The sequence below is a fragment of the Zea mays genome, chromosome 9 (assembly GCF_902167145.1).
Source record: "Zea mays cultivar B73 chromosome 9, Zm-B73-REFERENCE-NAM-5.0, whole genome shotgun sequence".
Lineage (NCBI taxonomy): Eukaryota > Viridiplantae > Streptophyta > Magnoliopsida > Poales > Poaceae > Zea > Zea mays.
In genome coordinates this window covers 135,805,750-135,829,137 of record NC_050104.1, presented here as the reverse complement: position 1 = coordinate 135,829,137, position 23,388 = coordinate 135,805,750, and the positions used below count along the sequence as shown (strand labels likewise).

At 49.3% G+C, this 23,388-nt stretch overlaps 1 protein-coding gene and 1 long non-coding RNA gene across 3 annotated transcripts; both read left to right on the top strand.

The window, feature by feature from the left end:
- The first annotated feature begins 2,411 nt into the window (after positions 1 to 2,411).
- Positions 2,412 to 11,269, top strand: LOC103639146 (lysine-specific demethylase JMJ25-like). Its single transcript, NM_001371037.1, has 13 exons — positions 2,412 to 3,299; positions 3,412 to 3,557; positions 4,320 to 4,419; positions 4,515 to 4,647; positions 4,726 to 4,780; positions 4,898 to 5,657; positions 6,020 to 6,349; positions 6,499 to 6,825; positions 6,909 to 6,981; positions 9,278 to 9,363; positions 10,517 to 10,636; positions 10,722 to 10,792; positions 10,949 to 11,269. The coding sequence occupies exons 1-13, from the start codon at positions 2,910 to 2,912 to the stop codon at positions 11,043 to 11,045; spliced, it is 2,688 nt and encodes an 895-aa protein (NP_001357966.1). The 5' UTR covers positions 2,412 to 2,909; the 3' UTR covers positions 11,046 to 11,269.
- A 6,387-nt stretch (positions 11,270 to 17,656) lies between these two features.
- Positions 17,657 to 20,597, top strand: LOC109942430 (uncharacterized). 2 transcript variants are annotated; one of them, XR_002265256.3, is made up of 6 exons: positions 17,677 to 17,691; positions 17,780 to 17,905; positions 18,001 to 18,114; positions 18,244 to 18,654; positions 18,936 to 20,386; positions 20,468 to 20,597. It is a non-coding gene; the product is annotated as an uncharacterized lncRNA (long non-coding RNA). The 2 variants fall into 2 exon arrangements; XR_002265255.3 differs by having other exon boundaries at positions 17,657 to 17,905; positions 20,468 to 20,594.
- Positions 20,598 to 23,388: the final 2,791 nt, after the last annotated feature.

Here is a 23,388-nt window from a genome sequence, read left to right as displayed (position 1 = left end):
CGACGCGGGGCACTGGCCTAGGGAGATCACCGTCCTCCGGCATGCCGAGATGATTGCCTTCGGAGGGACCCCCCAGATCGACGTGGAAACATTCGCGGCTTGGGCCGCAGTCCTCGTCGCCGAGGCTGCGGCTACCGTCGGAACAGTCGGAAAGGCAGTAGTCACATGCGGTCATGAAGTCCCGCATGGCACTGGGGTTGCCAAGTCCAGAGAAATCCCAACAGATGCTGGGCCCGTCGTCTTCCTCGGACCCAGAGGGCCCGTAGGTCGAGACGTCCGTCAGCCGGTCCCAAGGCGACCGCATGCGAAACCCCAGAGGGTTTGGACTCGTCTTTACGAGAGCGTCCGCCAAAGCGAGGTCGCTAGGCGGGTTGAGGCTGAATCCAAATGACGTAGGATGGGAATCGGTCGGTACCTTTTGGTCGACGAGCGGCGATGAAGTCACGTCGGGGACTGACTGCACCGTCGTCTCAGGTGCGAGGGTGACGTCCAGCAAGCTCTCCGCGAGCGCGCTGGCGTCGTCCGCTTGCTCGGGATGGGCGTGTCGCGGGGAGACGGCGCTCGTCTTCGACTCAGGCGCGAAGTCGATACCCGGTGTGCCCCTCGTTGGGGTGCCGGCGCTGTCGGCTCGCTCAACAGCCAACGAGGCGCTGCCTCCTGCTTGGCCTTGGTCGCCCTGCCTTCCCCTCCATCGGCGGGGGAAAGGGCAGGATGAGCTCGAAGGTCGTTCTTCCACCACGCGGGGAAGACGTCGTCGATTCCACCGCCGGCGGGCGGGTCGTCGGCCGCCATTGTCGTCGTCGCGCGGCGATGGAAGGAGTATCATGTCGTAGCCGCCGTCGAGGGACATGAACTCAAGACTCCCGAAATGGAGCATCGTCCCGGGTTGGAGAGGTTGATAGAGACTGCCCATCTGGAGCTTGACGGGAAGCTGTTCATCAACACGCAGCAGGCCCCTACCTGGTGCGCCAACTGTCGGCGTTTCGAGATCGGGGGGTCCCTGGGCCGACGAGTGAGTGTCGCCGCGTGCCCCAGCCCAGATGGGTCGGGCGCGGGACGAACACGAAGGCCGCGGGATTCCCACCTCTCTCACGCCGGTCTCCGCCCGCCTCGCTCTCCCCCCTTCGCGCTCGCCCTCGCGCTCGACCCATCTGGGCTGGGGCACGCGGCGACACTCACTCGTCGGCCTAGGGACCCCCCGGTCTCGAAACGCCGACAATATATATACATGTACAATTTATATTCAAAATATTAAAAACACTTGACCATGATATTCTACTGGTTAGACGACTTCACGGTCTGTTTGGTTCAGCTTTTTTCTGACCAGCTTTTCCGAGAATCTAGCTGTGGGGAGAATCTGGCTGTGTAGAGAATCTAAATATCATTAGGATTACGTGCGGAGGAAGATAAAGTTGTCCATGGGGCTCAGGATCTATGAAGTGACGGATTACTACTATTACGACGACTCAACCGATTATATGTTTATGTTGATTTTGAATGGTTTTTAACCAAACGAATTTTATATAAGCTGGCTGAAAAGCTGAGTGTTTGACATTCCGCAACAACCTTTGGTGGCCAGAAGCTGCGAAAACCCAAAACAAAACAGGGGCTTAGTGTCTCCCATCCTTCTTTCATCAGGATTTGGGTTTGAACTCTACCTTCTGCACCACTTTTTTAATATTTTACGCTAATTTGACCAAATGGTCCGACTGACGTGTATGGAGGGGTGCAACGGTTTAATTTGAGATAGATGTGAGAGCATCTCCAAGAGACTCTTTATTTTTAAGTCCCTATTTGACTTTTTATTTGTCTGTCCATAAATATTAAACTATATATATAACATCTCATTCCAACAGACTCTCCAAAATGCAATTTAGCTTGACTAGCAAGAGTTGCTAGCCAAATTTGGCTAGTGAGGGAGTTAATTTAGAGAGCTAGATAGCTTAGCAAGTTAAATGGCTACTCTGTTGGAGAGCTATTATGCTACTAAGTAGCTAAAATTTAGCTTGACAAGCTATTTAGCTAGTCTCTTGGAGATGCTCTGAGGGGTTATTTGTAAAAATATGACACGAGATGACTATTAAAACTGATGCTTTAATATAGTAAAGATTAATATAATATTTTAAAAACCATATGATAAAACTATACACTCATGACATGCCATTTTCCCCAGGCTATCTCCCCTTTTGTCTCTCAACACTCAAATCCAAATCAAGCTGCGCCCGCTGTCTTCTCCGCGGCCCCACTCACGCTGCAACTGCAACGCCTACGCCTCCCCAAATCCCCAAACCACCCTTGCTCCACTGCGCGACCGAGACGGTGTCGCCATGGGCATGCCGGTAACTCCCGTCGCTCGCACCTTGACCTTGGCTTTCCCTTCCCCCTTGCTCCCCCTCTGCTCCGTGCTCACGCACGCCCTGTGCAGTGCTGCAGGCCAGCAGCCTGCATTTGCGGACCTGCAGGCAGCGCTCACGCAAGCAGGCACCACATCGGCACCACCCACTACCGAACCATAGAAGCGAAGTTACGCCGCAACCAGCACTACTGCTCGTGCTCGGCTAGTCGACTAGCTAGCATCCGCACACCACACCGCAGCAGAAGCACGCACTGCACGGGCAGGAAGAGGAGAGAGAGGTGGAGGGGAAGGGCCGAAGGGGAGATGGATGGAGACTTGCAGCGCAGCCCACCCTGCGCCAGCGCCGCACACACGGCTCGCTCCCCAAATTACAGACGACCAAGGAGCAAGCCCAACCACCACTTAAACCCGACCAGTCGACCACCACCACCACCACCGCCACCGTTATTCGCTCTGCAGTCTGCACCCTCCTCCTCGCTTTCCGACCCCCAAACCCTAGATCCCCTTCGCCGTGGCGGTGGCGCCGCGGTGACCCGGCGCGGCGGCGGCGGCGATGGCGGCCGTGCCGGAGGACCTCCGCTGCAAGCGCTCCGACGGCAAGCAGTGGCGCTGCAGCGCGCCCTCCATGCCCGACAAGACCGTCTGCGAGAAGCACTACGTCCAGGCCAAGAAGCGCTCCGCCTCCTCCGCGCTCCGCGCCTCGCTCCGCCGCTCCTCAGCCTCCTCCCTCGCGCCCGTCTTCCCATTCTCCTCCTCCCCCTCCTCCGCCGCTCGCCTCCGCGCCGCCGACGAGGACCCGCCCATGGCGGTCGCGAGGCCCCTCTACGGCAGGGTCGCCGGGGAGGCGGTGTACGTGGCTGAACCGGTGCCGGCGCCCGCGCGGAGGGAGGTCGCCTACGAAGGGCTGCCTCGGGGCAATGCGGCTGGTGGCAGGACTGCGGCGGTGAGTTCGCCTGCCCTCGTAGCTGCGGCGCGCTGCCTTCATTCTATGGCCACGTGCTCAATTGGGTTCCTGTGCTACTGAGCTTGTGGTGATTGCGCGCTGATGATTGCAGGGGCTGGTCGGCAGAGGCCCACTATGGTTTCCTGGTGGCGGCTCTGAAGGGATAAGGAGTTGCCACCAGTGCCGGAAGGCTGGGGGTGTCATCTGGTGTACCAGCTGTGACAGGAGAGGCTACTGTGCCAGATGCATCTCCAGATGGTATGTTGCGCTAGAGTGTAGCAGCTCACAGTGAACTAATGCATATTAGAAAGTCCCTCAGGCTTCGGGATTGGACATTTTATATTATTCTTAGTGCAACCGCGTCCGCTAGATCCGTACCTGATCTGTATATCCATACTGAAATAAGTTTTTCCTTGCCAAATTGATGATTACTGTTGGGTTTTGCCCAAACCACCTTCGTATGAAAGTTCCAAATAACATGAACTGTTTTGGGGCATTCTTATCGCAATGCAATGCATGGCCAGAATGCAAGGATATTTGACTAATGGTCTTATTCATTTCAAGTAGCATAGCCTATAGGTTTGCCTCTTAAAAGCAAAATTTGCTGTTACCTCATTCCAAATCGGCAAATGCAAAAGCAATAATTTAATTCTTCTGGTGCAACAGTCATCATCTTCTCATAAAGTAATATGACTTTTGAGTCAGAATTGTATGTTGTTTGGACGGAAACAGAACCAGGACGAACACACAAACTTTGTTGATAACTCGGGTTGAATATGGCCTTGTGGTGCAAATTTCCAAGTCTTTTATATGGTTCCTTGTCGATGTTTTCCTGATTATTTCTAGTAACTTCTGAGAGTTTAGATTGATCATGAGAAGGCATGACTAAAACTGTCGAAAAGCACTCTTTTCTGATACTTCTATAAATAAATATAGTGCAGTACAAGCTAATCGTCCAACTACATTTTGGAAACTGTGCCTTTTATTGTTTGGACTAAGGTAAACGCAAATGCAATGCAGGTACTCTGACATTCCGATGGATGAAGTTCGAAATGTTTGTCCAGCATGCCGTGGTATTTGTAATTGCAAAGTTTGCTTACAAGGAGACAACTTAATAAAGGTATGCAATCTCCATTAGTTTTCTTCCATTAATTATGCATATGTTTGAGTTTATGTGGTACTTGTCCAAAATGTAACATTTTTAACCTTTTAAAGGCTAGGGTGCAAGAAATATCAGCTGTTGATAAGTTGAGATATCTTCATTGCCTTTTGGTTTATGTTCTTCCAGTACTGAAGGGAATTTATTCTGACCAATGCTTTGAAATAGGTGTTGAAACAAGATCTTCTGGTGCTCCCCTTTCCCTCTTATCTTCTATTGTGCTTTTCTCATCTGAAATTTAGCATTCACTGACGCTATTATTGATAGGACCAAAGACAGATGTCCTCAGAGCAAAGATAACTTCTGATGAGCAGATGTGCTGGTACGGCTTTGTGCCTTTTTTATCTGTTTCTTCTTTCTTCATCTTTAGAACCCTTTTCTCATTGTAACTAGATAAATTTGGATAGAATGGAACCTTAAAACATTTCATTACCTGCAGTGACTTTTGCAAAGTGCCAGTGTTTGATTATCACCGATACTGCCCAAGATGTTCATATGATTTATGCCTTGATTGCTGTCATGACATACGTCATTCTCGGGCCAATGTTGCACGAGGAGAATATACTGAAGGTTATGTTGAAGATAAAGGTAGAGATTCTTTTAATAGAAGAGCAAGGTTGGAACCATCTGCTGAGAGTGTCAATGACAAGTCATTATCTTGGCCAATAGATATAAATAATATTGACATTAAATCTTTATTCCCTACATGGAGAGTCAACAATGATGGCAGCATCACTTGTGGACCTCACGAGGCTGGTGGTTGTGGCTCCTCAAAGTTGGTATTAAGGCGGATATTCAAAATAAATTGGATTGCTAAACTTGTAAAAAGTTCTGAAGAAATGGTCAATGGTTGCAAAGTACATGATTTGGAGGATGGATGCTTGTCTTGCAGTGATGGCAGAAGATCGGAGTTTACTGGTCAGCAAAACCTCGGTCTCTCAAAATGCTCAAACAGTGATGAGATTGGTAGGAATTGTTTGTACTCACCTGTATTGGAGGACTTAAAATATGAAGGCATCATTCATTTTCGTAAGCATTGGAAAAACGCGGAGCCTATTATTATCAGGGAAGCATTTGAGCCTTCTCTATCATCAAGCTGGGATCCCTTGAGTATTTGGAGAGGTATCCAGGAGATCATGGATGAAGAAATGGATGAAGATGTCATAGTCAAGGCTGTGGACTGCTCGAACCAATCAGAGGTGATAAATCAGTGCTAGTTGTTGCTTTATATTTCTGAACAAGACGTTGCTGTCTGTTAGAAATTGTTCTGAGCCATGTTACTAGTTACACTGCTATTGCTGGTCTCATTTAGTTTAACATACCACTGTTAGATCTTAGAGGTATATATTGCTCAAAAGAATGCATGATCATTGATTCATTGTGATACCACCTGTGCTAACTTATTTTGAGTTTTGGCCATCCACTATTTGTACTACAAGTGGCATTTTGGAGAAGTGAACAATTTGTGGAAGTAAAGAATTACAAGCTTCTGTATGTGGAAAATGTTTGTTGTACCTCTTATCTTCAAAATTATATATCCTATCTTGTTTTATATGCTCAGGTAGATATCGAGCTCAAACAGTTTATCAAAGGCTACTCAGATGGCAGCAAAGGAGGAGATGGCCACTTGTTGATGCTGAAATTGAAAGAGTGGCCCCGACCCAGTGTCTTGGAGGCGTTTCTGTTGTGCCAAAGGCCAGAATTTATTGTCAACTTTCCTCTTGTTGATTTTATTCATCCTAGATGGGGTCTCCTAAACCTTGCTGCCAAGTTACCCCCAGATGCCTTACAACCTGAATTAGGGATGAAACTGCTAATTGCACATGGAAGTCACCGAGAACTTGGTAAAGGTGATTCAATGACAAATCTAATGATTAACATGAGCGATGTGGTAAGTTTGGTCTTACTCAGTTTTCACTTCAAAGTTCTGGTTAGATTTGAGCACTTGTTTTTCATGAAGGTCGGCTCAGTAACTTGAGTATTATTAATGACAAAAGTTACAAACATCAGATGGCTAATGCTATCTGTTTCCTCTTGTAGGTTCACATGTTAATGCATGCAACTGAAGTGCATTACCAATGTCCCAAGAGGGTAAGGGTACAGTCTGATGTATCTGAAATGATTGCTAATGGAACTAGTGTCCATGTAAATGCTCATACTCCTGTTCAAAATTTGAATCTGGATATTGAAGAGCAATCACACAAACACTCGAAATCACACATCGAGGAGCCAAACACTAATAATTCAGAAGGATCCCTGGCTGGTGCTGTCTGGGATGTATTCCGCAGGCAGGATCTTCCAAAGCTTAATGAATATCTAGCTGCTCATCGGGAAGAATGTGCAGCTAGATGTCAAGCAGTGTCTTCTGTAATGACTCATTTCTTCCCTATGTCAAATTAGTCTTAAATAAATTCTCAAAGGTGTTTCATGTTACTATACTTTTGATGCAGGTTAAGTATCCTATTTATGATCAAACTGTGTACCTTAACGATTATCATAAGAAGATGTTGAAGGATCAATATGGTAAGTACTAAGTACCAGAGAGAGGATTACTATTTTCATTTCCAAATGTTTGACTGCTGTTTGCTCCATTGCATCTAGGCTCTAGGGGTGATAATGGATCACGGTCCAAATGTTTATTCACGATTCGTTTGAGCCCTTAATTAATTTTAGTTCAAAAATGAATAGAAATAGAGCCCAATCCTAATATGATCCGATCCTTAACTTTTATAGTGCAAAGTTTAGAGCCCATTACCACCCCTAATTGCATCTTATTTCATGTAGTAACTTCACCATCTTCTCTAACCGAGCCTACCGTATGCTTTGAAAACTACATCAAGATGATTGAAATTTGACAATTTGCCACTCCAAACTTAAGGCTTCAATAAGTTTCCAGGTTTTGAATTTCTTGTACAGGGTCACTCCATGTGACTCTTGTGCCCCCTACTGTCTGACTGAAACAGCGCCATTCCTGAGGCTGCATTTGTCGCCAGCCAGCACTTCTTACTGGTCAAAGAGAGCAACAATGACCTCCTTCGCCATTTCCACAGTAGATCCCAGTGTCTCCACACCAACCAATCTTTGGTGTTGTGCCTTCCCCAACTTTGGTCATGGGAGCCAGATGCTCTGCTACATTTAATCCATCATCTCCGGCGAGCCAAGGTTCAATTCCTCGTGTCCATGGCTGCCTGGCTGGTAACCCATAGCATTGAAGGTTGCTCCCTGTTTTTTCCCCTCTGCCCCTGTCTTTTCCTCCACAGTGAGCCACATGCCACAGCTGCTATCGTTATCGCTGACTCGCTGTGTTGATGCTGGTCATTGCCATTGGCTAAGAAACCACATGAGTGTAAGGGTCATTTTACAGAGGCTGATTCTGACCAATAGCTTTTTTAGTGGCAAATTGTTGAAGCCGAAGTTTACTGTGGAAAATTGTTTGAAACCAAAGGTTACGGTGGCACGTTGTTCAGCTGTAAATTCTGGAGTGGCATATTTTCAAAATTTTCAGCAGATTGCACTATATTTTGTTGAAGAAAGCAACAAGATATCTGTGTGCTAGACTTGCTTTTTAGGGAGGTCCAACATGGCATTTTGATTTGCATGCTACATGCTTTTGATGTAGACCCACAATCACACAAGTGGTGCACCAGATACATGACTGCACCAAAGCATGCAGTATGTTGGTGAAATCAGTGTGGGCTATAGACCAATTAAGGGTGTGTTTGGCTGGAGTGTCAACTAGAATGAAACGGCTCCATTCCAGTTTTTGTGAATGGAGCTGTTCTATTCTGCGTTTGGCAAGCAGAACAGAGCCGCTAAATTTTTTGTTTGGTTGAAGAGTAGAATAGAGCGGAGCCGCTCTGTTCTTTGTTTGGTTGGAGAGCCATATGAGTGTGGAAGGGAGGAGAGCGCTTGCGTCTGGGAGAGCGCTCACATCCGGTCATTTTATGGAGTGGGAGCATTCCAACTATTTATGGTAAATTTTCATATGGAGACTCCAGAAGCCACTCCACTCCTTTTTTGTTGGAAACCAAACATCTTGAAAATAGTAATGGAGCCACTCCATTCTCTTCCACTCAACCAAACACACCCTAAGTGGCACACCAGGTGCAGTCTGCACCAAGCTAGTGACCAATTATATAGATCCATGAGTTCATTTTAGTTCATTAGGATAGATTAAAATTATTATCTGCTAGCTAGAATGCTAGATATAATATCCAGTAGTTTGTCGATATTTTAGGAACCCCTCTATATATTTGAGTAAGTCATCACTACCACTACGCAAGCAATAAGAGGATCTTCCTGTTCCCTTTATCATTGCATTGCCCTTTTGGAGCTGCCATCAATCATTATCGTGGTTGTGCCACATCAGAACCATCTGATCAATGCATGGGTTGACATATGCTAATCTCTCTTAGACTACTCCCAGTGCATCGTCTGGTCATGTTCTCCAAAGCTTCCATGTCATGAATACATATACAAGTATGATGCAACCCTCCCTCCTAGTGCAGTGTCTTCTTGTCTCTTAGACAACCCCAGAATTGATTGTTCTATAATGTTGTGTCTGTGACAATGAATGCAAAATAATTGTCATATGAAACAACTCCACCCCAATGCTATTGTGCGATGTCCAATGATTAGATTTAGTGACCAAGCAGTATTGGCGATGTAGACATAATTTTCCTCATTAATTTACTGCAGAGTCAGAAAAAATCATAATGTACCTCCTGATTAGTGTACATGATGTTACACACTAGGAGTAGCCTTATGAGTTAACTTTTGTTATTGAGACCCACCACACCATTTACTTCTGTTCTTGCAGGAATTGAACCCTTCACATTCCACCAACATATTGGTGAGGCTGTTTTCATTCCAGCTGGGTGTCCTTTCCAATTGAAAAACCTCCAGGTGATGCATCTCGTCGTCATATTTAAACTTTGTCATGCTCAGAGTTTTTGTTCTTATTTTTGTAAAAAGTGGTGCCTGAATTTTCAACCTTAACTATTAAGGGATAAAATGACCTGGGGGTTCCATAAATTACTTGTGTTAACACTACTTGTATGCTCAGACCATCATTTTCAATGAGCAGAGCTTTTCTAAAATGTTTCTTGAATCTGCATATTTTTATGCCTGTTTGGTAGTCACTCTAGAACATAATGAAGTGGTAGGACTCTTATCAATTTTAATTTTAATTTAGGCTATGAATATAGTGATTTACATGCGAACATGCTAAAGAGCTTGGAAAAAGAAAGGAAGAAAAGCACTAGTAGCAGCAGTGCTCAGAAGTCAGAAATAAAGCGAGAGTGTTACTGCACGGAACATGTGGAAACTGTATTTTGACTTGTTTTTTTTTCCATAAATTACTTGTGTTAACACTACTTGTATGCGCAGACTAAGGTGCGTTTGGTTGGAGAGTTAACTAGAACGGAGCGGCTCTATTTTAGTTTTTGAGAATGAGCCGTTTTATTCTGCGTGTTTGGCAAACAGAACAGTGTCGCTCCATTTTTTGTTTCGTTGAAGAGTAGAATAGAGTGGAGTCGCTTCGTTCTTTGTTTGGTTGGAGACCCATATGAGTATAGATAGAAGGAGAGGGAGGATAGCGCTCGCGTCCGAGAGAGCGCTCACATCCAATCGTTTTTGTGGAGCAAGATCATTCCAACCATTTATGGTAAATTTCCATATGGGTCTTATAGGAGCCGCTCCGCTCATTTTTGTTGGAAACCAAACATCTAAAAAATAAGAATGGAGCTACTCTATTCTTCACTCCTCAACCAAACATACACTAAGTTTCATGCGTGCTCATCTCTCACTACGTGTTGAATTTGACTTGCTTGTTCTTATTTGTTATGCTTATTACTTGGAGAAGAATTTTGTTCCTCTATCTTTGATATCATCTTCTTTACATGTGATTATTTGAACTAGTTATGTACTATCTACTGAATGCGGCTGTTATGCTTTGATTTGTTGAAAATGATAATATCTTCTATGCTTCTGTTATTGTTTGAATACTTTATTTGGGGATGTAGTTTACATTTGTTTTCTGTTATATTGACATGATCAGTCCACGGTTCAATTGGCTCTCAATTTTTTGTCACCTGAGAGTTTGCCAGAGTCAGTCCGGCTGTCCCAAGAGATCCGTTGCCTGCCAAATGGCCATCTTGCAAAACTGAAGATGCTTGAGGTATGCTGTGGTCTTGCGAACAGTAACTTAATATATACTAATTATTGAGAACGAAAATGAAAACCTTTTTTCATTACCGATACAGGTAAAAAAGATCTCCTTATACGCAGCAAGTTCTGCTGTTAGAGAAATTCAGAGAATAACCCTTGATCCCAAGTACGTTCACTGATGCCTGTTCTTACATTTCCCATTGACTAACTGTTGAATTGACACTGGATCATTATTATCGTATGTCTTGCGAACTGTTATTATATCACCCAAGACTTTGTAGTCTCTCTAGCTTCTAATCAGTGTCATGGACATTTCTCTCAGGTTCAATCTTGATCCTAGTTTTGAGGATCAAAATTTGACTAGGGCGGTTTCAGAGAACTTGGCAAGAGTAAACAAACGGAAGGTATCTTGCAGTTGAGATTGTGGGGGCCTGGTGAAATTATGACATGCCATTCAGAGGATTGAAGTAGATATAGTGCTTGTACATGTATTATATTGTGTCATATGAAAGGAACACATTCTAATTCTTATTGGGTTACACATTGACTTTACCTGTATATTGTGGGTTAGGAAGAGTAACAGTTAAGCTTCTGAGGAACAAGATAAAAAGGCGCTGGAAAGCTCATGTAGAATTGTTAGCACAATAATCTCTGTTGGTAGCATCTGAAGAATAATTAATTAGACCGAAATTGTTACATTGTGAACACAGGGTTCAAGATTTAAATACTATATTTTCACCACGGTTTTGCATTTGTGTCAACCTGCACGTAGTAACGTCTAAATTACTATAGTGTTTCAAACCAAGTGCCTTTTTTATATATAGCATGATTTATCTAGAAAAATCAAAATATCTTATAATTTATAATAGATTTAAAATGAAAGCAATTACAATTTAGGATGGAAGTAGTTATTGTATGTATAATTAGTTTTAGGATCCATTTGGATCTTTGAAATTGAAATATATTCTTGTGTCCCTGGACCGACGAGTAAATTGTCGCCGTGTGCCCCAGCCCAGATGGGTCGGCGCGAGATGGAGCACGAAGGGGGGAGAAACAGCAAAGGGGAAACCTGCGGCCTCCGTGTTGTCCTGTGCCCAGGTCGGGTGTGCTTGCAGTAGGGGGTTACAAGCGTCCGCGAGGGAGAGAGAGACTGTCCGCCAGCCCTTTCTCTCGCGCAGCCAACCTCCTCGTACGAGAGCCCTGGACCTTCCTTTTATAGGCGTAAGGAGAGGGCCCAGGTGTACAATGGGGGGTGTAGCAGTGTGCTAACATGTCTAGCAGAGAGGAGCTAGAGCCCTAAGTACATGCCGTCGTGGCAGTCGGAGAGGTTTTGGCGCCCTGTTCATGTGATGTCGTGGCCGCCGGAGGAGCGATTGAGCCCTGTGGAAGTACAGCTGTCGGGGCTGTCGGATCCTTGCTGACGTCTCCTTGCTTTCGTAAGGGGCTGAGAGCCGCCGTCGTCATGGAGCACGCGGGGTGCCATCATTACTTGTTTACCGGGGCGAGCCAGATGGGACGCCAGTTTTGTTTCCCGTAGCCTGAGCTAGCTAGGGGTAGGGTAATGATAGCGCCCCCTGTGACGTGGTCGGTCCGAGCCCGAGGTCGGGCGAGGCGGAGGCTCCTCCAAGGTCGAGGTTGAGCCCGAGCCCTGGGGTCGGGCGAGGCGGAGACCGTCGTCCGAGGTCGAAGTAGAGTCCGAGCCCTGGGGTCGGGCGAGGCGGAGTCTATCGTCCGAGGTCGAGGCCGAGTCCGAGCCCTGGGGTCGGGCGAGGCGGAGTTCGTCTTCCGAGGTCGAGGCCGAGTCCGAGCCCTGGGGTCGAGCGAGGCGGAGTCCGTCGTCCGGTGTCGAGGTTGAGCCCGAGCTCTAGGGTCGGGCGAGGCGGAGCTTCCTATGGCGCCCGAAGCTGGACTTAGCTGATGTCAGCCTCACTCTGTCGAGTGGCACAGCAGTCGGAGCGGGGCAGGCGGCGCTGTTTTCCTGTCAGGTCGGTCAGTGGAGCGGCGAAGTGACTGCGGTCACTTCGGCTCTGTCGACTGAGGAGCGCGCGTCAGGATAAGGTGTCAGGCGATCCTTGCATTAAATGCTCCTGTGATATGGTCGGTTGGCGTGGCGATCTGGCCAAGGTTGCTTCTCCGCGAAGCCTGCCCGAGCTGGGCCTCGGGCGAGTCGAAGGTGCGTCCGTTGCTTGAGGGGACCTTCGGGCGAGTCGTGAATCCTCCTGGGTCGGCTGCCTTTGCCCGAGGCTGGGCTCGGGCGAGGCGAGATCGTGTCCCTTGAGTGGACTGAGCCTTGACCTGAATCGCGCCCATCAGGCCTTTGCAGCTTTGTGCTGATGGGGGTTACCAACTGAGATTAGGAGTCTTGGGGCTACCCCTAATTATGGTCCCCGACAGTAGCCCCCGAGCCTCGAAGGGAGTGTTAGTACTCGCTTGGAGGCTTTTGTCGCACTTTTTTGCAAGGGGACCGACCTTTCTCGGTTGCGTTTCGTTCCGGTGGGTGCGTGCGAGCGCACCCGCCGGGTGTAGCCCCCGAGGCCTCGGAGGAGTCGTTGGACTCCTTCGAGGTCTTAGCGTGTTTCGTGATGCTTCGGCCGGTCTGGTTGTTCCCTCATGCGAACTGGCCATAGCCCGGGTGCATAGTCAGGTTCCAAGTTCTCGGGCTGGTATGTTGACGCTGTCAACGGTTTGGCCGGAGCCGGATTTGCGAGAGCAGCCCCCGAGCTTCCGCACAGAGCGAGAGGACGGTCAAGGACGGACTTGGCTTTTTTCATACGCCCCTGCGTCGCCTTTCCGCAAGGAGGAGGGGGGGGGGGGGGAAAGCGCCATGTTGCCCTCGGAGGGCGCCGAACATGGTGTCTCCAGTGAGTTGCTAACGGGTGATCTGAGTGGACGCCCGTGCCCCGTTCGATAAGGGTCGACTAGTGGCCCAGAGGCGCGCTCCAAAAGTACCTGCAGGTGATTTGCCGGTCCCGGTCCCGTTTGATAGGGTCCGAGGGCTCGATGCCTCCTTCTGATGGGATTCCGTTACAGAATCGCTCCTGCTGGTCTCGGAAATGTCCTAGGGTATCTCGGGAGCGTAGCCCGAGCCTCGACCATGTATCGGACGTACCCAAAGTCATCCCTTGCTCTGCGTGCTCTGAGGCGGCTGTCGAACCCTTTGGGGGCCAGCCTACGAACCCCTGATCAGTAGTGGGCGCGGAGCCCGAGTGGCCTGAGGCGGCTGTCGAACCCATCCGAGGGGCCAGCCTTCGAACCTCTGACCAGTGGTGGGCGCGGAGCCCGACTGCTCTGAGGCGGCTGTCGAACCCTTCCGAGGGGCCAGCCTTCGAACCTCTGATCAGTAGGAGGGCTCGGGGCCCGAGTGCTCTGAGGCGGCTGTCGAACCCTTCCGAGGGACCAGCCTTCGAACCTCTGACCAGTAGGGGGCTCGGGGCCCGCTTCCTTCGCGGAGAAGGATCCCTTTCGGAGTATCCCCTTTCCCGGTCCCTGTAGCAAGAGAGAGAAAGGGGAAGAGAAAAAGGGATATGAATTTGAACGACGTGGCACACCTTTTTTGACGCGGTCATTATGGCGGAGGTGAAGCGTCGCCCGCTTCGCCTGCCAAAGGTGTCGCCTGTCCTGCCGCAGAGTTAATGCGATGGGACGAGTGGTTCGCGGGGCAGCCATTGTGCTTGCGCGAGCCGTTCGAGGAACGAAACACGGGCGCGTCATCTTTACGCCGTGGGAGAGGGCTCTCTCGCTGTCCTAGGAGGGGACGTGAGCCTGCAGACGACTTGACCGCTGCTTTCGCCCGCCTGCCGCCGCCATCACTGCCGGCCCATTTCTGGCCATATCGACCATCGCGCCTTCTCTCGCGGCTGACTGACCCGTGATCGATGTGCTCGGTTGGCACTGTTGGGCCATGCGCAGGGTTGCCTCGAGTCGCGGCACCGGTTCCGCAGTCGAGAAGGCGCGGCACTGGCGCAAGTGGCGGTGCAGCTTCTTGCACGTAGTAACCGGCGCGCCGGTTACATGACGTGTGGGCCTGGGCCCCCATGCTGGACGCGTCGGAGTCGAAAGGGTGCACCCCCTTGGTGCGGTTGCATGGGGCCTGCATGGCGGTCCGCCCTTTCACCCGCCGGTCTGGGCAAAAGTGGAGGAGCGCTTGTAACCGCTGGGCAGTTACGCGTACCGCGCGCGGCGGTTTGGCCTCTTCTGTCCTGGGCCAGCTTGCATGACGTGTGGGACCCTGCCCCCGTGTCGTAGGTGGAAGACCTTGGAGCGTGTTGGTGAAGACTCAGTCCGCGACGGCTGAGGACGCAAGTGGGGAGAGTCGCCTTTAAAAGGAGGGTGACCCCCTTGGATGGCAACCATGTCTTCACACTCCCTTCATGCATCGCGTCCTTCCACCTTCCGAGCCCCCGGATGGGGAGCGCCCGCGGTTCTTCCGTCTTGTCGTCGTTGGAGGAACGCAACTTCGCGGAAGTTGGTACCTTTCAGCCATCGCTCGGCTTCAAGGATTTTCATTAGGCAGCCCGGCTGCATCCCCTCGCCGGTGGTCACCCAAGACGGTGACCACTAGCTCGATGATGGGGAGAAGCAAACCGGGCTGCGACCTCTGCCCCGCCCTCAGCTTCAAGGATCTTCATCATCCTGGCTGGGGCGGAGAGCGAGGCGAGCCGGAGCTCTACCTCCCACATGTGTCGGCGGGCCACCTCTTCTTCTAGCTTCTGGGGGTGGAAACCGTCCTCCAGCTCTGCGGAGGAGGCGCCCTCCAGCCATGCCGGGGAAGGCGAACTGTTGCTACCCAGCCAGGGTGCAACATTCCGTCCTCTGTCCTCGCTTTCGTGGTGAGGACGGGAGTGAGGACCTGCCGGTGCGCTTTGGGGCGGCCGACGCTCGCTGGTGCGGTGTTGGTGGACGGGTGGATCCCGCCGTCGGTGCTGACGTGGTGGCAGTTGGAGAAAGCTTCTCTGCCGACGAGCCTATCAGCGCTACCCGCGGCCCGACCTCCGGCTCTTTGGCTTTAATGTCTGGTTCTCGTCCCTTGAGTGGGGACGAGAATAAGAGCCTTCCGGCGGCAGCGTCCGTCCTGGGACCATCGCTACTGCTGCAGAGGTCGCTGGCGAATCATCAGGAGTTTGTCGCCCCACAGGCTCTCCGATGTGGAGGTTGTTCATACCCGCGGGGGCGGAACCGGAGTTCCGTTTGTAATGGCACCTTGAGTGCCGGTGTCTGTTCATCATGGCTGTCGGGGCCTGAACATTTAGGTATTTTGGCTTGAAGCCGTGTTTTTTCCTCATTTCGAGCACTAGGACTCGCCTGTCGGCTAACTGAACCGCTTAACCAAGTGTGAGTTGCCTCGTGCGAAGGTGACGAGTGAGGTATTCGTATCCCGGAGGCGTAGGAGTCCCTCGGCTCGGTCGGCCTTGCCGCCCGAGGCTTCTCTTGCTTAGTTAAAGGAACCTTCGGCCGCTCTGCGATGAGCCGGAGCCGGAGGCAGCGGTGCCAGCACGGACAGAGGTAGAGTTGGCTCGAAAAGAAGCTTCGTCGGCCCGAGCCTAGCCGGGCCATCCACTAGTGGGACCGACGCCGGAGTCGGGTTGCCGAGGCCATGAGCCGGGCTGACGTCCTCGGGGGACAGCTGGCTGAGGCTAAGGAGCGGCCGGTCGAGCCGTCTGCTCGGGCCGGGTTTCCGAAGGAGACCCTAGCGGCGATGGCCGAGGTGTGGTGCCGACAGGTTCCTTCGAGGTGGAGATCCTCCGACCGTGTTGCCGTCCGAGGCCGGGTCGGATTCCGCCGAAGGTGGAGTCGACGCCGAGGGTGCTGCTGCTCCCCCACTGGTGTCTGATCCTGCAGGAACAATTTATCTGTAGCGTGCGTATGTTTTTTGCGGCCGCCGAGGCCCAAACATATCGTCGTCGTGTTGTAAAGCTGCGTTTATTTTCCCCTTGTTTCGAGTATCAGGACTTATTTGTCGGTAACAGAATTGTTTGTCCACTACAAGAAACTGATAAATATTCGTGGGTAAAATTAAGAACGTGGGTACCCACGTTCTTACTTGAGTTAAGTTCATGGGTTTGTTGAAGAACGTGAGTACCCACGTTCTTAGTTTAAATTCGTGCGTCCTAGATAAAACCGTCGAACTTATAGTATTAGAAACGTGGGTACCCATGTTCTTAATTTAAGTTCGTGGGCCACGTCAACACCGTCGAACATAACCCAAACTAAATCCCTAGCGACCCACGCCTTTCTCTTCTATCCTGCCTACGCGCGCGCTGCCGGTCCCCGCTCCTCCACAACGCCGCCGCCAACCCACGCGCCCGCCGCCACCGCTCCTCCACCGCGCGCCGCCGCCAAACCTCATATTCCCCTCCTCCTTGTTGTAGTTGTAGCTGTAGCTTTCACCCCACTCCCTCCACAGCACCGCGCCTCCCTCCCCTCCTTCCCCAAATCCTCCTCCCCTCCCCAATTGGGCCAATAGCCCGCTCCGCTTCCAGTCGCGGCGTCGGTAGGGGAAGAAGCTTCGCTCCCGTGCCGCAGATCGGGAGAGGAGCTCCCCGCTCCCGCCTCGTCGGCCGCTTCCTCGCCGCCGGTCTCTCCGGGAGGCGTCTCCATCGCCGGTGATGATATGCTTCATCTGCTTCGGGTCGGCGGCGTAGGATGAGGAGCCCAGGAAGCCCGCCACCGTGGGCACCGGCAAGGACGCCGCGCCGGATCGCGCAGTGGCCCGCGTCGGATCAGGTACGGCGGCTGGACCTGGAGCTAGATCTCGAACCCGTCCCCTCCCTCCCGCACACGTAAAGACATGGAGCCCGCAGCCGAGGATGCCGCAGCCGCTGCACCGGACTCGTGGGAGACGGCCGAAATAGACGGGCCCATGAGCCGACTCATCCTCTCCGCGCAACGCGTGTCGTCTTCGCCGGACTTCGCTGACGACCACGATCCGCCCCAGCCACCGCCCAAACTACAGTTTGTACCCTTTATTGTTGCTGATCACAAAATCATAGACTCTATCTACAATCCTTTTGCATAAATGTACTTTGGTGCATCGTACTTGGCATGGTTGTCTCAGTACGAAGGAAGGTTAGCTGTATGACTGAATCTTCTGAAAATCTAGATTTACCTTGGTACATATCTGAAATTTACTACGAGTCGACACATTCTTTTTCAGGGAGCAAAGCTACGAATTCATTGTCCAAGCTTACCTTGGGGGACCAGAGAATGTTAGTCTTCAGGAGACTGGACCGTTTTGGAACCAATTCCTGGAGTCATTAACACAATATCAAGATCCAAAGAAGTATGCTTGTGCTTTTTGTTTGACAGTTTGCTTAACTTTTTTAACGAATCTTTTGTTATTTGTAATGAAATTTGTGACTCATCAAACTTGTGTAGCTGAGTAGTAGCTAGCCAAGAGGGTGCTAAGGAGTAACGTAGACATATAAATTGTCTAATATTTCATCTCATCCGATAATCATATGATGTTCCCTGCGAAATGCTTATGGACAGGTTAGTAGGATGTATATATTCTTCGTTTCATATATTCTGTGGTAAATCAGATTAGCTAAAAACAGAGTACTTTTGAAGGCATAAATACTCCTATTTTTGCGGTAAAATGACGTTGAGTCTGATTTGTAGGGATTGTTTGAGGGCCTAAAGGCGTATAAGAAAACTGATGGATCCATCCTATTATTTCGCCTAGAGGAAAATGCTAAAAGGATGCGAACAGGTGCTGAGAGGATGTGCATGCCTGCACCTTCTGTCGAGCAGTTTATTGATGCAGTAAAACAAACCGTTCTAGCAAATAAAAGACGGGTAAATTCACTGGATTGATACAAAGTTAGGCTACTTTTGTAGTGCTATGCCCATTACTTATGATCATGATTTAATTGGTCAATAAATATCTTATGCTTTCAAATTCCTCCTACTGGTAAAGGTTCTCTGTATATTAGGCCCTTACTTATGGGAAGTGGGGCTGTTCTTGGTCTTGCACCTGCTCCTGAGTATACATTCATTATATTTGTCTCTCCTGTTGGAAACTACTTTAAGGTTGGTACTGGTTGTTTTAAAATTCTGTTTCCACTATTTTTGTAAAATACTTTTTAAAATAAATGACCATTAGATTAGAAATTGACCTTTTTCCCTGTAAATCATGTGCTATGTGCCACATGGCCTTGTGCTGTGGAATTAAAGTTATGCTGCAACTAGAATTATGGTTATTGTTGTGCCGTTATTGGTTATGTTAAATCAGCCTATGGAGCTGTTGGATGTTGATGCATGATGCGTCAAGATAAAAGTTATTTGTTGAATATATTCACTGGTGTCTGCAGGAAGGTTTAGCACCAATAAATTTGATAGTTGAAGACAAGTTCCATCGTGCTACTCCTGGTGGTACTGGGGGTGTGAAGACCATAGGAAATTATGCTTCGGTAATTTATCTATTCTACTTTGGTGCACAAGTTATTGAAGCTACACCACTTAATTTCTGCAACGCTGCCCTGATACTGCTGTTGCCTATTTACATACTAATCTAGCTACTTTTTAGCTTCAAATATTCAAATTGCAAAAAAGCCAACAAGGTGATTGAATATAACGTGGTATAAGCACAATTCTTGATAATAAAAAAAATCTTTGGTGGATTAGCAGCTATTATGTGTCCGTTTCCTTGTGTGGTTAACATTAGATGTTTTCAGTGCTTTCCAGTATTGCTAAATATTACTACATGCCTTTCATTGACAAACTGACAGCATCAGATAGAATGCAAGAGTGGGTTATGGAGCATCTCCCTCCTTCCATATGCTTCCACAATGTACATCATCATCGGTCCTTCTATCAGAAACAGTTCGATACTCATAGTCTACCGCTAAGCACTCTGTAATTCGATTGTAGTTTGGTAGTGTGCTGTTAAGTCTTGGTTGTAAGTTGCATTTTTTTTAAAAAAAATCTTCTTCTCCACCTACTTTTGTTGAATTTTCAGAGCGAGCAAGTAAATGCAGCCATAAAAGCTGAATCCTTGTTTTGTGATAGTATTGTCTGTACGACCCTTGCAATTGAGTATTTTCTGGTACTCGTTTGACTTATGTTGTACTGGATATAGGGTTGATCTGTAGGTTGCCACTGTACAGTGCTGTTTCTATTCCGGCTTTTTGTTGCGTGGGTGATGCACCATGATTTTCTGTTGAGCAGTAAAAACTAAATATAATTATTTTGTGGCAGTGGTATAGAAAATTCTGGAGTAGGCCTCATTCGGTTTGAAATGCTTTAGTGTAGTTCGCAGATGGAAGCATAGCCCTGAAGTCCAATTATATTGGAACAACACTGATTGATTATTTAGAGTGTCCAAATTGATAAGCTAAGAGAAACACAAAGAATATTAAAACTAGTGCTGCATAGACATCTAATATGGCCCAAAGATGAGCTGGCTGATGAGTTTGGCACACTTGCATGTATGACTGTCATCTGTGTGGTGGACTGAGCTTCAATGTGGACATGTACATGGAATTCGAATTTTATACTAAATGATTGTGAGTTTATTTCCTTTTAATGATTATGACATTTTCCATCCTAAGGCCTAAGGGCATACTCGTGCCTTTGTCTCTTGTATGCTTTATTTTCTTTGTTTGTGGTTTCTCCTAATATGGCTTCTGTTAGGAACCACCGAACTACATCGTGTTCTTGAGTATTTAGCATGCTTGTAGCCTTGTAATTGATGTTGAACCGGATGTGGAATCTGAGAAAGAAGTTGATAATAAACTGGAGGATGAGATGCACGAGGATGAAGGTTTACCTTCTTTTCTGATTACTCAATCAACTATGTTTCCAATTTACTGAAGTGATTTCTGATATTATGTTTTATTTGTAGATGATAAACGATATTCACCTGAGCCTATACCTCAACAGACAAATAACCAATTTGAAGAGGAAGATGGATCCTTTTCTCCACAGCTAATGCATGGCAACAAAGATGAAGATGCAATTGATCATGAAGAAGACAAAGCTAAGCTGGTAGAGTTCTATGTTTCTATTTTCTAATAATATTTGTTTAGAAACATGATTGGAAGTTCAGAACTGTAACAGTTATTCGTTCAAGTGCAGTTAACTAAGTAGTTTAATTGTCAAGTACAGATTGTTAGTAAGTGGACTCCAAATTATGCATTTCTGTAATTTTATGTTTGTCTAATTTTTTATTTCTGTAATTTTTATTTTTTTTTCAGAAAAAGGGATAAGAACGTGGGTACCCACGTTCTTAAAGTTAAGAACGTGGGTACCGTCGAACTTAATGTGCAGCCCACGCAGACCCACGCAGGCCACATAAGTTCGACGGCCACGCGTCCCCGTCGAACTTAACAGTAAGAACGTGGGTACCGTCGAACTTACTTCTCTAAATTCGACGGTCCCCGTCGAACTTAAAAACGCACGTTCTTAACGTTAAGTTCGACGGTACCCACGTTTTTAATTTTAAGTTCGACGGTACCCACGTTCTTAAAGTTAAGAACGTGGGGGCCGTCGAACTTACTTCTCTAAGTTCGTCCAAAAATTACCGTCGGCTATATTCGTCGGTACTCCCACGTTCTTACGGTAAGTTCGACGGCTTATTACATTAAGTTCGACGGTTTGTCACCCACGTTCTTTAACCAGTTTCTTGTAGTGGTCCGAGCGAGAGTTACTTTTCACGGAAGGTGATGAGTGAGGTATCCGTATCCCGGAGGCGTAGGAGTCCCTCGGCTCGGTCGACCTTGCCGCTTACGTGTACTCTTACTCGTCCGTAGGATTCTGTTATCGATATAGTCGAGAAGGCACGAAAAATCGTTTCGGCACAAAAGTTTTCGAGCATTAAGACTTGTTCGGTCAGCGGAATCGCTTATCCAAGCGTGAGTTACTTATCGCAGAAGGTGATGAGTGAGGTATCCGTATCCCGGAGGCGTAGGAGTCCCTCGGCTCGGTCGGCCTTGCCTGCTTACGTGTACTCCGTCGTTTTCAGGATCTCACTTTCGAAGTAGTCGAAAAGCACGAAAGATGTTCTAGGAGAAAGACTTTTTCCGAGGAAAATTTTGACGCAGAGGGGGTTCGCCCCTTCTAGCCCCCGAGGGAGGGTCGGGCTTTGCCGAGGCAAGGCTGACCCTTCCTTGATGGTTAGACTTTGTTGGCGTATGTAAACGAGGTGTATGAACGACTCGAAAACATCTTAAGGGTAGAAGCGACGTAGCTGTCGGATGTTCCAAGCGTTGCTGTAGACCTCGCCTTGACTGTTGGCCAGCTTGTACGTTCCGGGCTTCAAAATCTTGGCGATGATGAACGGCCCTTCCTAGGGAGGCGTGAGCTTGTGACGCCCTCGGGCGTCTTGTCGTAGCCGAAGCACCAAGTCGCCCACCTGGAGGTCTCAGGACCGAACCCCTCGGGCGTGGTAGCGTCGCAGGGACTGCTGATACCGCGCCGAGTGTAGTAAGGCCATGTCCCGAGCCTCTTCCAGCTGGTCCAGTGAGTCTTCTCGGTTGGTTCGATTGCTTCGGTCGTCGTACGCCCTCGTCCTCGGGGAACCGTATTCTAAGTCTGTGGGCAAGATGGCCTCGACCCCATAGACTAGAAAAACGGCGTGAAACCCGTGGCTCGGCTCGGCGTTGTCCTCAGACTCCAGACCACCGAGGGGAGTTCCTTCATCCATCGCCTGCCGAACTTGTTGAGGTCGTTGTAGATCTGCGGCTTGAGTCCTTGCAGAATCATGCCGTTGGCACGCTCTACTTGCCCATTCGTCATGGGGTGAGCTACGGCGGCCCAGTCCACCCGGATGTGGTGATCCTCGCAGAAGTCCAGGAACTTTCTGCCGGTGAACTAGGTGCCGTTGTCGGTGATGATGGAGTTTGGGACCCCAAAGCGATGGATGATGTTGGTGAAGAACGCCACCGCCTGTTCGGACCTGATGTTGTTTAGGGGTCGGACCTCGATCCACTTGGAGAATTTGTCGATGGCGACCAGCAGGTGCGTGTAGCCCCCGGGTGCCTTCTGCAAGGGACCGACGAGGTCCAGACCCCACACAGCAAACGACCAGGTGATGGGTATTGTTTGCAGAGCCTGAGCGGGCAGGTGGGTCTGCTTTGCGTAGAATTGACACCCTTGGCAGGTACGTACAATCCTAGTGGCGTCGGCCACCGTGGTTGGCCAGTAGAAACCCTGTTGGAAGGCATTTCCAACGAGGGCTCGAGGTGCTGCGTGGTGACCGCAAGCCCCCGAGTGTATTTCTTGTAATAACTCCTGACCTTCGGCGATGTATATGCATTGCTGGAGGATGCCTGAGGGGCTGCGGTGATAGAGCTCCTTCCTGTCACCCAGCAAGACGAACGACTTGGCGCGCCGCGCCAGTCGCCAAGCTTCGGCTCTGTCGAGGGGTAGCTCTCCTCGGTGGAGATATTGTAGGTACGGGGTCTGCCAGTTTCGATTAGGCGTGACCCCTTTCCGCTCTTCCTCGACGCGCAGTGCCTCACCCTCGGGGGCCGAGGGTGCCTCGAGCTGAGCCGAGGGTGCCTCGGGCTGAGCCGAGGGCACCTCGGGCAGGGCCGAGACCTTCTCGGGATCGGGCGTGTCGTCAGTCTTGACTGAGGGTTGATGTAGGTCTCGGGAGAAGACGTCCGAGGAACCGTTGTCCGCCCTGAGGCTATCTTAGCCAGCTCATCCACAGTCTCGTTGTATCGTCGAGCGATGTGGTTGAGCTCGAGCCCGAAGAACTTGTCCTCCAGGCGCCGAACCTCATCGCAGTAGGCCTCCATCTTCGGGTCGCGGCAATGGGAG